The sequence below is a fragment of the Botrytis byssoidea genome, assembly GCF_014898295.1.
Source record: "Botrytis byssoidea strain MUCL 94 chromosome Unknown BBYS_006, whole genome shotgun sequence".
In the NCBI taxonomy this organism is placed as follows: Eukaryota; Fungi; Ascomycota; class Leotiomycetes; order Helotiales; family Sclerotiniaceae; genus Botrytis; species Botrytis byssoidea.
Genome location: NW_024065847.1, coordinates 731267 through 745181, shown reverse-complemented (window position 1 = coordinate 745181; position 13915 = coordinate 731267). Strand labels below are relative to the sequence as shown.

The following is a 13915-nucleotide window of genomic DNA, read 5'->3' as shown; positions in this document are numbered from 1 at the left end:
TCTACGCGCCACACAAATTAAAAACGGTAAGAAACTCGCGACGATACACGAAAGTAACCCCTCGTCTCGTGATTTTAGGCAACACCAGGCATCCACGTGATTTTCACCCGCTCTTTCCACAACTATCGTCTTAGCGTCATCCGAGTAGTAAGCGGCATAATGTTGGACCCACCTTTCCCCGGTTTTGGAATTAACTCGCATCCAATCTTTAGATTGCCATTTCTCGTGTTGTCCATATTCGGCATTGATGCCTTCGGAATGGAGTTTGTTACCTAGAATTTGAGGATGATGATAGTCATGAATAATGATATCAAGGTATCAAGGGGTATCAGGCTTTACACCAATATTAGAAAGCATATACACTGCATCAACATTCATGATGATGATGACGTTGATGACGATGACGATGATGATTGATCCGAAATATCCAGATCCATAGATGACCACATAATTAGAATGACCTCTCCAAGCATTTCCGCCGCCAAGAGCGAAGTTTCGAAAAGACCTGATCTTCCAGGACCTCTGTTTCGATGGCTGTAAATCAGTGTAGCGGATATGTATGCAGCTTTTACTCTTATTGAACCAAGTCTAAGAGCCGTACGAGAATCGTTAGTAACACCAGACATTTCTGTACCCTCATACCTGAAAGATTCGTGAACCTGAAATGATGTAAAGGTTGGTCTGCCATAAAATACAGCCGTTCCCACTGGAAACATGATAAGTGATATCTAAGATCAGCTTGGTGCTGTAGGTCTGTCAAATCGATATACTATTCTCCCAGACTGGAGACTGGCGTCCCACAACAAAGCCCTAGCAATGTCTGTCTCCCATAAGCCAGCTAGATATTTGCTCTTGAGTCGCCCTTGACATATTCTTGCTACGCCCAGAATAGCAATTGCTCGATCATCATGCTTAGTTAGAGCCAGCGTGCGATATTCCCCCACTATATTCAGCCATCTATCCAATACCGCCCTTTCCGATATCGAAAATATATCTTGGTTGATGTTAGAGTCTAATAGTGGATATATTTTCTCGAGACCCGCGCATTCGCAGAAAAGATTACTCTTGCATTCTAGTATCATTTCGGATGGTTGAAAACGTAGTGTACAAGAAGCAAGTATTTGCTTCTGATAAACCCAGGCTCTGGTCAAAAGTGGTAGCGCATCATTGTCAGAGACAGCCGAGTGGTTGTATCGTCGTTTCCCACTGGTAGTAAGCCGGCGGTAAATTGGCTCAAAACATGGTCTAACCAAAATATCATAACCTTCATGAGATATCTGAAAGAAACTTATGGAGACACGGTGGAAGGAATATCTGGTTTCACGATCATTGAGACAACCCGCTGTACTATCCTTAGCTGTTGTTGCGGCAAGATCTAGTTAGTTATTGGCGTAGATGTCAACCATAAGTATACCCTCTTTCTCCCAGTCATTAAAGTCGTTTTGCACAATGTAAAAGCTATCTATTCATTTTTAACGGACACCTAATGCTCTGGATATTTCAATTGCGTCTTGAAACGATGGAATACAAGATCTCCTTCATACCATTCTAGAGCATCTAGCTTCAGGTCACTCTTCATTATCATCTATAGACCTTTCGTGATGATGCGACAAATGACACAGTCTGAGCTGACACTCTCTTTGACCATAGACGATTCGAAATGTAGATGATATCCCACGTTCATTTCAGGAGCGATATATATCGTCCATTTGTGCTTTCCAATCTTCTAGCTCCCAACTGAGATCTTAGAATATTCTACCAGCAGACATCTTAAAATTCTAATAAAATTGGATTAGCATACCCGAGGAATAATTTATAAATGACTACAAAGCTGCTCGCACCTTACTTGAAATGAATTTCGGTATCAGTTCATTAAGTGACGTAGGTTTGCAAGCTATTTGCAGCGTCGTGATATCTGAAGCTGGAATTAGAATGTCATCGAGATCTTGGGTACTGGTATACACCAGGTCCAAAAATGCGAATGATGACACTCAGGTGTATCAACATAGTCCATGTTCTAATCATGTCATTATGAACACCAAAACTGATGATGGTACTACCAGCACATTCAATCACGGGTGTCTGAGTGTTTCAACTTATGAATATTATTCATCCAAGATCTCGAAGAATATCCAAGCTATATCCCACGAACTACTGCATCTACAATCCACAAGAGAGCAACATCTGCAACTTGACAAAACACGTGCTCGTCTGACCATATCTCGGTAAATTAAAGGGGTGATTTCAGGGTACAGTGAATATTCCTTTGTAACATGACCTTGGGAATTCGATATAGTACTAAAGTGAAATATAAGCATAATAGGAGATGAATCATTGGATTAGGGTAGATAAGGTAACTAAAATACACATCTTGAACCTCGCTTCGTGATATTATATTGCTGATATACACCTCTTTATCAAATAAACCATAAATCAAAACCCCTAAACCCCTGTTCTCATCCCTATCCCTATTTCTATTTTTATTTCCATCCCTATCCCCACTCATCCAAACCAACAAACAACAGACACAAACCCAAACGAAAACACAACTCTTCACACCCTATCTATCTATCTATCTATCTATCTATCTATCTATCTATCTATCTATCTACTTACCCCCGAAAAAATCAAATCTTCAAACACACAGGCATAAGGAGCAAAAAGACAGCAGGCACGCAGGCAGGCAGGCATTCATCTCGAGTATAAGTTAGATTGGATAATCTATTAGAACCTAGAGCGATACTTTTACCACCATAACCGTCACTATTACCATGACTACTAAAATTAATACCCAAAACTAATTCCAAAATTAACATTACCTACATAAATACTCATCTACTATTATCACCACCACTACCACTACCACTACCACTACCACTACCACTATCTATCTACACAAACCTCATCAAACCCCATCAAAACCCAACACGAAGCCCAAAACATCTTCAAAATCTCAACACCCCCAAAAACTATCTCAAAACCCTCTCCTAACATCCCTCCCCATCATCAAAAACACCATTAATCTCACAAACCACAAACCACCAACCATCTACCCACACACCACTATCAAGACCCAACGAGAACCCTTCAAGTATCCAAATAATATCCCAAAATACACTACTAACATCCCCACTTATCAGAGAAGATATTGTGAATCTTCTAAAATATGAATCTACATCGATGTCTGCGTCGATGTTTGTTTTGCGAGTGGAAAGGTTAGTACGCTGAGGGTTTGGCCACTTGACTGGAAATTGGCGAATTTTGTATCACATATAGGCTCAGTGTATCAACATGGAAAACACAGAACTGATCGAGATAGCGTCATTATGACACATCTCTGGTGTCAATTTAATCAGAGATCATTCAACAGACATGATGCACCGCTATATTGAACAACAGAAAAAATTAAACAGCAAATTCTTGTCGAGCAATTAAATGCATTCATTAACCATAGATATCTAGAATACACGAGCTACCAAAAGAAGCATGCGCTCTAGCTCATCGTACATTTCCCTCATCTCATCGCCCATCTCTCCTCTACAAGTACAAACCTTCAGGCTCGCCCTCACTCTTTGTCTTCAAGACACGCTCTCTTGCAGCTCTGAAATCAGCCATTTGGACACGCATTCTACGCTCTCTCAATGCCATCAAACCAGCCTCGGAACAGATGGCCTTGATATCAGCACCGGAAAGATCATCCTTTTGGTTAATGAATTCTTCCAAATCGACATCTTCGTTTAAGGACATCTTAGATGTGTGAAGAGTGAAGATCTTGCGTTTAGTATGCTGATCAGGATTTTCGAAGAGAATTTTTCGATCAATACGTCCCGGACGAATGAGAGCAGGGTCGAGAGTATCAATCTTGTTTGTAGCCATGATAACCTTAACATCTCCACGATCATCGAAACCATCAAGTTGATTAAGAAGCTCCAACATAGTTCTTTGAATCTCACGTTCTCCACCGGATGTAGATTCGTAACGTTTAGTACCAATCGCGTCGATTTCATCAATGAAGACGATGGATGGTGCATTTTCGGCGGCAACCTATAAATATTAGTATTCGTCTTACCTAAAGTGAACATTGAAAATATGCATACCTGGAAAAGTTGTCGAACAAGTCTAGGTCCGTCACCCAAGTACTTCTGAATCAACTCACTACCAACAATTCGCAAGAATGTCGCACTTGTTTGATTTGCAACCGCCTTTGCCAGTAAAGTCTTTCCGGTACCTGGCGCACCATAGAGAATAACACCCTTGGGAGGCTTGATACCCATCTCCTCATATAATTCGGGGTGTAACAAAGGTAATTCGACCGATTCTCGCACTTCTTGAATTTGCGACTCGAGACCACCAATATCTGCGTAAGACTCCGTTGGAGCTTTGTCGAGCTTCATCACTGAAACCAAAGGATCCGTGTCATCAGTAAGAACACCAACAATCGAAACGGATTTGTGATGCAGCAAGACACTTGCACCCGGTTCCAAGAGATCTTTATCAACAAAAGACATGATAGAGACGTAGTATTCCGGTCCAGTGGTACTCGAAACGATAGCATGATCATCATCAATCATTTCCTCCAAAGTTCCAACACCCATTGGACTACCACGCATATCATCAACACGACCTCTTTCATCGGCATTTCTGTCAACAGCATCTGCATCCCCACCAGCATTGGCGGGTGCTGCTGTTCCTTCCTTTGCAGCCTTGGCCTTTCTCAAACGTTCCTGATTCTCAACATATTCTTCTTCGAGGAGCAAATGATCGTGAATTCGTTGCATTCGAAGATATCGTAGTTTGCATCGAGACGTCGGATAGACGGCTGGTAGCTTTGCGGAAGCGTTTGGACCGGCAGCCTTACGCTTCTTGCGACCGATTCTGGTTGTTGGTCTTGGTGGTGGTTCGTACTTTGGCTTATCCTTCTGTTGTTGGGCAATCAGTCCATCGTCCATTTCCTATCATTATTACGAATGCGTATATATACCTTCTTAGACTTGTCATCTTTTCCATCTCCACCTGGTTGATTACCACCAAGGCCGGATGGTTGTTGACCCTTTGAGATTATGTTAATATTGCCGCTCATACAAATCATGGGTTGGAAGCTTACCATCTTGTTCTTGGTAAATCAAGAAGCTTTCAGTATGACGGTATAGGATTTCGTATGATCCAGATCCTTGATAAGAAATATTCGGTTGTAGTTGTGGTGGTTGAAGTTGAGAAAGGTGGTATATTTTGTTTGTAATGGATAGCAACAGCTTGGATGCTCTTTTAGCCTTCTACAACGATGCAACAAGGCGACAAGAACGACGCGAATGAATGAGAAGAGCTAGCTTGGCTTGGACCACCTGGGTGATTCGATAAGTCATTAATGCCTTAAATTTCTGTAGCCTTACCATATTTACGTGCTTACTTAAGACTTTTTGCCTTACACTTACCATGTATACATCCACTCAAAGTATCAGGCATCAACTCTTTTGTTTATTTTTGGCAACAGCAGTGAATTCAAGTGATGCCCGAGAGTCGGGATGGGATGGGATGAGATGTATCTATTGGCTTCCTCGGATGTCATTACTGCGCTGCTTGCAACTACCATTGCCTCAACACTCCGTACATACCAAGCCCATCAGAAACACGTACAATCAATAAACATATATTCCATTTACACAGCAGATGTTGGGTTACCTTTGGGCATAAAGGTCGACGGACAGAAGGGCTCATCATATCTGAATCTGCTCATGACATTTCTTTGAAATATCATTCTCTTCACTCCAGTCTCACCAACTCACCCACCCACCAGCCTTGATTCTGCATCCCGTTGCCCGCATGGTGCGATACGGAGTAAAACATTCAATTGACTGCTACGACTAGGTAGAAAGTGGGACAGCTATCCACTTATCAATAACCCCGCCAATTTTAGATCCTCAAGCATCCATAAAGTGCGAGTATTGGTAACTTTCTTGAGTTACATGAATACACAACTACTTTCAAAAGGCTTTATTGGTAAGTGCCTTGTCTTGAATGTCACTCTTTCTTAGTCGTCATCATTCGGCGAATTCTATCCACGACGACCCTCCAACCATCTTCTTAATCTGACTTGAAACAGCTTGAGGGTAACAGCGAAATCACTATATCATTCTCGATAAACATTCACCACCTAGGTAGTCAAAGAAATCATAAAATTACTACACAGACCAATCGCGAAATCGTCGAGTCCAATAAGACTTCAGCCTCGAACCCGATCATAAGAGTCAACCTAGACCTCGAAACTCGAGCATAAAACCTCGAGCCTCCAAAAACAACATCAACAACACCCAATTTACAGCACCAAAATGTCTTCCAATAGAATGCGGCGTATTGCCAAAGAGCTGAATGATATCGCCAACGATCCTGGAGCTCAAATATTTTGTCAAACAAGAGATGGTAATGATAGCGATCTAACCAACCTTCGAGGTTCTTTTCCCGGTCCACCAGACACACCCTACGAAGGAGGCACATACCTAGTTGACATCAAGATTCCTAATGAATATCCATTCAAACCCCCACACATGAATTTCTCGACCAAAGTCTGGCATCCCAATGTCAGCAGTCAGACTGTAAGTTTGAGCCCTGTAGGGGATAGAATTAAATTTTGACGCTTAAACAGGGTGCCATCTGTCTTGATACATTGTCCTCGGCCTGGTCTCCGGTTTTAACCATCAAGTCCGCCCTCCTTTCCCTTCAATCTCTTCTCAGCGAACCTGAGCCAAAGGATCCACAAGACGCCGAGGTAGCCAATATGTTGATCAACCACCCCAAGGAGTTTCGAGAGAAAGCACGCGACTGGGCAATTCATTACGCTGGTGCCCCAAGAGTCACAAAATGGTCTCAGGCTGCCGCCTCAAGCCCCTCATATGTTCCTCCGGTCAAACATCAATCACAAGAAGAGAAGGCGCGACAGGAGATGTTGAAGTATGCCAGTTTTCCTTGATTCTCTTTCCTCGAACGTTTAAGTAGATAGCAGACTAACAAGAAACAACAACAGATATCAAGGATACAACAAGGCTCTGGTCGATCGCTTCGTTTCCATGGGATTTGATATTGAAAAGGTAGTCGATGCATTCAACTTCGTTCATATCGACCGCCATGGCGGGGAGGACTACGAATTAGAGGAGGCTTATATGGGTGATATCACAGCAAGACTTCTTGGAGAACCATGACTCATGAATGATCTTCGACACACAATGAATGGTGGTTGGATGAATTAATGAATTGACAACCAAAAGGAATACGAATGGCGCACAGTTTTTGATCAAATGAAGCATAATACTTTTGCGATTTAAACGTACGACCGAGATTCAAGAAAAGAATTTCAAGCTCATTAGCTTTCTGTAAAGGTATACAGAATAGCTATATTAAGAGTGCATTCAAGAAGTGGTGAAAATATGGACGGGGAAATGGCATCTCGGAATTTGAGCCTTCTCCAGGAACAAAGTTTCATTAACATAGGCGTTGGCATGGATATGTATCACATGGCGTTACGTATAGCTTTCTACTCAATTGCATATCAGATATTTATTCAATTTTTTTGCTTTGAGCTATGTGATTTGAATGCATTGGTTTGCTGTTTGAAGACAAAGTAAGAGATTAAGTAAGTAAGCATATGGTATTTGCTTTATTTCGGATTCCCTGGCTTTGTATCTAAATTGCGACATCGAGTTATAAGTAAGTACGTTTCGGAATAGTATTTTCTTCTTTTACTCACCCAGATCTACTTCCTGATTAATCATGTACAGGGTGTTTCTGCATGGCTTATGATAATAATAGAGGTATGTTAGAGGAGGTTATAGGGGTAGGGATATGGGTTGAGGGATGTGTACTTGATATTGTGGTTTCAGGGGGGTGCGGTGTGAGGTTATTTCTTGGGATGGAGTAGGTATATGATGAATGGGAGCGTAGATTGGGATTGGATTGAGGGATGGGAAGGAGGGATGGGGAGGGATGGAGGGATGGAGGGATGGAGGGATGGAGGGAATGAGAGATTCAAGGAATGGGGAACTAAGAGGCATTGGGTATTGGATATTAAATATTAGATATTAGATGCTTGGGGGTGTATAAGAAACAGATATGTGTGTAAGACTTGTGAGAACTTGGAATTTGGAAATTGGATCTTAGAGATTTGGAATTGCAGGGTTTGAGGGGGTTTAATCAGGCTGGCTAGGCTGAGCATCTGGATAAGGGTAGAATGGTGTAGTAATAGGCAGGACGTGAGGTATCAATTCTTATTTATCTCTTGAGGATTTGTTTTATTTTGGTGGGTTGTTGGATGGTGGGAGGGGTGATTTGATTTGGGATTTTGGGGGTATTAGGTTAGCTTACTGTGATCCAAAGCGACATTGTTTTTTTTTTTTTTTTCGACTTTAAAAAGCTTTAGAAAATGATTCAAGATTCATTAAAACAAATACAATTCATCATTCCTTAAATCGCAATTGCTCATGATTAATTAGTCTTTTACATCAAGAAACTGATGGAGATTGTAGAGTAGATACAAGTATAAGAATTATTGAACACTGTTCTCAGGGTGTGAAAGAAACCTTAAAAAGTGGATTGTAAAAGGGGCTTCGGTTAAAATATTGCTCGGGAAAAGTGTGATGTCGATTAACACGGTCTTGAAAGTAGAATTATATGAATCATCAGTGGGTTCTGGGATCGATTTTTTGGGTTTTATTTTTATTGGATTGATTGTAGGATTTGGGATTTGGGATGGAAGGTTGGTTGGTGGTTTTATCGAGAGATGGACTGGGTTATTGGTTGCAGAGTGTTGTGTTGCGGAGAGAAAAAAGGAATTTGTGTGGAGAGTAGAAGTTCTGCTAGATGAAGTGGATCCAGAATGTTTTGGTTATTGAATTTATTACAGCATGTGGAAATTAACCTTGGATCTATTCACTCTGTCAATTCACTCACCAGTGACCACACATGTATTGGGATCCTCGAAAAGACTGTTCCAATTGGCTAAAGCTACAAATTTTGAAAATTACATCAATTATTTTCTCCTTTCATGAGGATATTCCAATCGAGAAGATGAATTGATTCAATTACTTTGAGGTATAGCTTTACCAGTTTTGTAAGTCTTGATTTCAGATCGAGAATTATGAAAAGATTGTGTTTTTAGTAGAATGCGAAAATCACTTTTTCGAGTAACGAGATTGAAGTTTTTATAACTTTGCGTATTGCTCAAAGTTAAGATAGCAAGTTGATGCTATTGTCGATTAATAATTAAGAATGACTTTTTTTGTATGAAATGCAATTGTGGAGATTTGAGGAGAAGAGGTTTTTGATATCTGAATAGAAATGTACACAGTGAAGTCTTCATTAATGTCAGAGATTTTCCAGATATGTTTATTTAAGTTCCAAAGTCTTGAATTGATCTCGCTATCAGCTTTTGGAATAATGAGATCTCATTCTTCAAATCAATCCTGTACAATAGGTTGCTATTCTTCAAATCAAATATAGATAATGAGTCTCGATGTCATAATCAAGTTTGAACAATGAATTCTCATTCTTTGAAATTGTGATGAAAAACGGCTTCTTTTTTCTCAAATCAATTATAAACAATCAATCCCCTTTCACCAGGCCAGATTCGAACAATGAGGGTATATTGTCGATATCAGGCTAGTGCATTGAAGGTTCTATGTCGGAATTAGAATTGAATCACCCAGGTATCTTTTGGGCTTTTATTCTTTTCATTGGTCGTCTAAAGTAAATATTTCTCCGTCGCTGTCCTTACTACTTGCTACACAGATATTGAGAAACACCACGGTTATCAAATCAAAAGAGAAAACAGTAACCCAGGTCCAAACAAAGGTTTTTCTAAGAGTGTCTTATGCAAGGCTGATACACGCCTACCAACCCTCGACGGTATGATACTTTTTGCTAGGAAGAGACTTATCTCGAGCTTCAACAGGCTTGTGATCTACCAAGATCTTAATCTCAATATCGAAGCAAACTTCCGCAGTTGTAGAACTGCTGTGATCAGAGAGACAAAGTGGATAAGCTTGCTTGTTCTCCAAGTCACAGTAGACCCTTTCTCGGTAAAAAACGAAGTCTGGACCAACAAAAGTATCACTAGCGCAAAGCTCGTTGGCGCTGTGGCTAGTGTGATTGCTCGTGATTAATCTCCCTACGAATGAGTGCGAACGAGGACCAGTAAAAGTGGTGCTGGTGCTGGTGCTGTTGATTGCCATTGAGCTATTTGTCATCCGTCCCTGAATATGTGGCAGATGATTGGGCTTCCATGATGAGCGGGATCTGTTTTTGTTTCTTCGTTCCCCAAGCACTGGTGAGGAAACTGGTGGTAGGGGATCGCAATCTACTTTGCATCGCTGACAACATTCATTATAGATTGGGACAGTAAGAACTTGAAGGAGGGACGCGAATCGAAAACCGTTAATTATGGTGGATACAACGCTGAAAAAGGAATCATCGTAGTTGACGACGTAGAAGCCTCAAATGACGCTATGACCGGAGCAAACAGACTTCAGTCATCCAGCATAATCTACCAGTCATGATGGTGTTTATGTAGAAGCTGATGATGGCTTGGGATGGTTTCATATGGTTTTGATGGTAGGAAAATCAAGATTTTTGTGGAAGAATTTCGTTGAGCTTTTGACCGCTTTGTTACCGGGAACCTGACCACAACTTCGAAGCACATGATATGTAACAAGTGGTTTAGTCACTTGTAGAGAAGCCCAAGGAGGCATCCCAAAGCTATGATAGCATGTAGATAGTGCAGCTGGATTGAGGCATGAGGCAGCGGACTTTTCGCCGACTTGCAGTTGAATTTCAATTGAAAGAATGCCTATTATAGATACTATTGCTTTATTGGACTATAGACATTGCACTTTATCAAGGCTAGACATGAATTATACATAAGAAATGTCGAAAGGGCATGATTCATGCCTCCATCCTTGAATCTTACAGCCAAAGTCAAAGCTCTTTTCTATGCTTTCTAGAGCTGTGTGTAACAAATTTGACTCCATAAACGACTACAGGTATCGATGCGAAATAGCGACATATCGATGACAGGTGAGTAAGTAGAAAATCTGTGCCACATGAGAAGCAACAATTGTAGGGAAGTGGCCATTCAGCGGGGCTGGATCCAATCATTTACCTTCTAAATATTTAAGATTCGTATGTACTTGGCTCCGAAAACCAAGGAATGCCAGTTCCATAAGGTATGGCAACGTATAAAATCAAGAAAGATAAGCAGAAGAATCTTATGTATCTGCATGGTCATGGAGTGCAGATTCCAATCCGAAATAAGAAGTTCGATTGCGATGATTGCGTGGCTAATGATATTTGATTCATGTATAACATTTTGCGGACCATCAAAACGTAGAGCTACCTAGGTGTTATAAAAATGTATATATGGATACCTAGGTAGGTGTCTATTGATGAGGTGAAGTTGTTTGTTCTGCCAAGCGAAGGCGGTGAAAGGGCTGATGTCTCAACCACCAACGGCCACCAACAGTCACACCGTGAAATACATTTCAACTGGACACACCAATCATGGCCAGATGAGTAAATCTATAAATAATTCGCACGGCATATCCGCGCCGTAGCTGAATCGCCTATTTATATTCTTACGAAACAATTAATCTTCTAGATAATGCTGCACAACCCCAAAGTCCTGGTGATCTTCCTTGCACAATATTTATCTTCCAAGGGTATTTTTCAGACAATATGGAGACTACAGCTACATGTACTATTAATCTCATCAACCTGCCCAATGATATTGTTGTTCTAATATTTGCTGAAATACTGGAGACTGTCGGGCTATGGAAGGCTCTTGGCCTGCGAACAGTGTGCAGCACGTTTTTGTACCGCAGCAGACACGTCATTATTACGCTTACAATCATATAGGACGTTTTCAGGCATCAGTTACAAACGCAATATGTGTCGATTATATCAGCAATCCTCATGGTTCGGTTGATGATGCTCTGGAGATATGCCGCAGATACCCTCCCAGTAAACTGCTCCGTATCACCGCTCTTCTCATACACATAGAAATGAAAGCCAACACTAGTGACATGATACTTACTCCAATGTATCGAGCAATTGTTGCTGTATCTAGGATTCATTGTCTCTCGGAGGAAAAGCAGACCGAATTGGAGCTTGCCGTATGTGAAGCTGCAGAGGAACGATTGATTTGGGCACCATCCAGCTGTAGGAACACAAATGGAAGGCGGCAGTTAAGCTTCCTCGCTCCAAGGCTACCGCGAACTTATAATCCAGTACCTATAGTTGATACTGATGTTCCAGTGGATACGATCAATGCCGAAAGAATACTTGATGTGCAAAATAGACTTTGCATTGCTATCATCGCCAATGAAATAGCATACGTACGAGTGTTGCTTGAAAGTCACCACGCGGATGCCAATTTTAGAAACAAATACTTCGGTAGACCATTGCATCTCGCATCAAGATACGGACGAGTCGATATAATACAGGTTCTTCTACACCATGGTGCCGACTCCAGCGCGATTCAACCATATTATGGCCCTCACTGGACAGGAGGTTTAGAAAGGGAAAAGTACTTCTGTTCTTCAGGGAGCGCGTTGCGTGTAGCCGCAATGAATGGTCACTTTGAAGCAATGAAAATGCTTGTACAACCACGTTTTAATGCAGTACTACCCCTTTCCCAAGAAGAAATCCAAATGGTTCTTCGTGTTGCGGCGAGGACAGGATCTGTGAGAATTATTCTGTTTCTCATGGATATGTTCTACGGGTCACAAGCTGATAGAAAACATGCAGAAGAAGAAGTTCTACTTCAAGCCGCTTCTTGGGGAAGAGAAAATCTACTTAAAGTAATGCTGGAACGTGGAGTAGATGTCAACTGTATTGCGGGACCGAATCACACTATGCCATATTGATCGCCCCTTCACTGCGCCGCTTATAAAGGGCATGCAAAAGTTGTCTTCCTACTGTTGTCCAATGGTGCCGAATTGAATCGTGTGATTGGCCGGAGATCAAGAACCAACCTTGGTATTGGATTTGATGCGATGAGCTTTGCAGTCGCATGAGGTCACAACGAAGTAATTCGTGTTCTCATCGACTATGGCGGGGTCGTGTTGAAAGAAAGAATACACTCGGATCCTTTATCAAATACGACTCTATTGAACATAGCTGCACGATGGAGCCAGCACCATACGATGGGTCTGTTGTTGGAAAAAGGGGCGATATCACCGAGATAGGCGAGCAAGCTCTGCATGAATATGCCGTCAAACGTGGAGATCTCTTGATAACACGTATTCTCATCGACTCTGGCGTTTCTCCCTGTGACAACCCCAAGAAAAGCCACCAACCAGTGCTCATAGCAAAACGTCATGGATGGCAGCATATTGTGGATTTCTTGATCAGTGCGGGGGCTGACGATATCAATCCTTTTGATACAGATAAGTACCCCATCGACTCGCACAATTTCAGAGATGGCTATTATCCTTTGAAGCAAATCAAGACACCGCGGCAACTATGGCACATACAAGGCAAATATTGATTTGATGCAACGAGAAAACTTTGTGGATTGCAATGCGCAATACAATAAACCCAAAGAATGTTTTCGAGAAAGACATCTGGAGCAGTTATCACTCATACCAAACTTCATTTGATCCTGAATATCGGCATTCAAGTAATTCGGAATTTTTCCTCCTGAATTCAATTTCTTCTCGAGGCACATGTGAATACAAATTCATGGGTACTCTAAACCATAGTCTACCCATCAGATTCAAGGAAGTTTGAATATCAAATTAAAGACTCTGTCGCAGTAGAAAGTCATGCTACCTCATTTACCTCATCAAAATGACCATTCATACGAACAGAATGTAGCATAAATTTTGCAAGAGGTTCTAAGTTCTGCAATCTGATTACACCAACTTAGCTGAGC

General features: G+C 41.4%; 5 protein-coding genes across 5 annotated transcripts; 3 read left to right on the top strand and 2 right to left on the bottom strand.

The window, feature by feature from the left end:
- Positions 1–374: 374 nt before the first annotated feature.
- Positions 375–1082, bottom strand: EAE97_003684 (uncharacterized protein; the record flags this gene model as incomplete). Its single annotated transcript, XM_038874196.1, has 3 exons — positions 375–642; positions 696–706; positions 771–1082. 3 exons carry the CDS (start codon positions 1080–1082, stop codon positions 375–377), a joined length of 591 nt encoding a protein of 196 aa, XP_038734805.1.
- Positions 1083–3537: 2455 nt separating this feature from the next.
- EAE97_003683 (uncharacterized protein) lies at positions 3538–5107 on the bottom strand (the record flags this gene model as incomplete). Its single annotated transcript, XM_038874195.1, has 4 exons — positions 3538–4044; positions 4098–4919; positions 4982–5050; positions 5105–5107. 4 exons carry the CDS (start codon positions 5105–5107, stop codon positions 3538–3540), a joined length of 1401 nt encoding a protein of 466 aa, XP_038734804.1.
- A 373-nt stretch (positions 5108–5480) lies between these two features.
- EAE97_003682 (uncharacterized protein) lies at positions 5481–7556 on the top strand. The gene is made up of 4 exons (XM_038874194.1): positions 5481–5997; positions 6101–6590; positions 6641–6945; positions 7019–7556. Exons 2-4 carry the CDS (start codon positions 6327–6329, stop codon positions 7191–7193), a joined length of 744 nt encoding a protein of 247 aa, XP_038734803.1. The 5' UTR covers positions 5481–5997; positions 6101–6326; the 3' UTR covers positions 7194–7556.
- A 4485-nt stretch (positions 7557–12041) lies between these two features.
- Positions 12042–12905, top strand: EAE97_003681 (uncharacterized protein; the record flags this gene model as incomplete). Its single annotated transcript, XM_038874193.1, has 1 exon — positions 12042–12905. One exon carries the CDS (start codon positions 12042–12044, stop codon positions 12903–12905), a length of 864 nt encoding a protein of 287 aa, XP_038734802.1.
- A 260-nt stretch (positions 12906–13165) lies between these two features.
- EAE97_003680 (uncharacterized protein) lies at positions 13166–13528 on the top strand (the record flags this gene model as incomplete). Its single annotated transcript, XM_038874192.1, has 1 exon — positions 13166–13528. The coding sequence occupies one exon, from the start codon at positions 13166–13168 to the stop codon at positions 13526–13528; it is 363 nt and encodes a 120-aa protein (XP_038734801.1).
- Between the last annotated feature and the right edge of the window lie 387 nt (positions 13529–13915).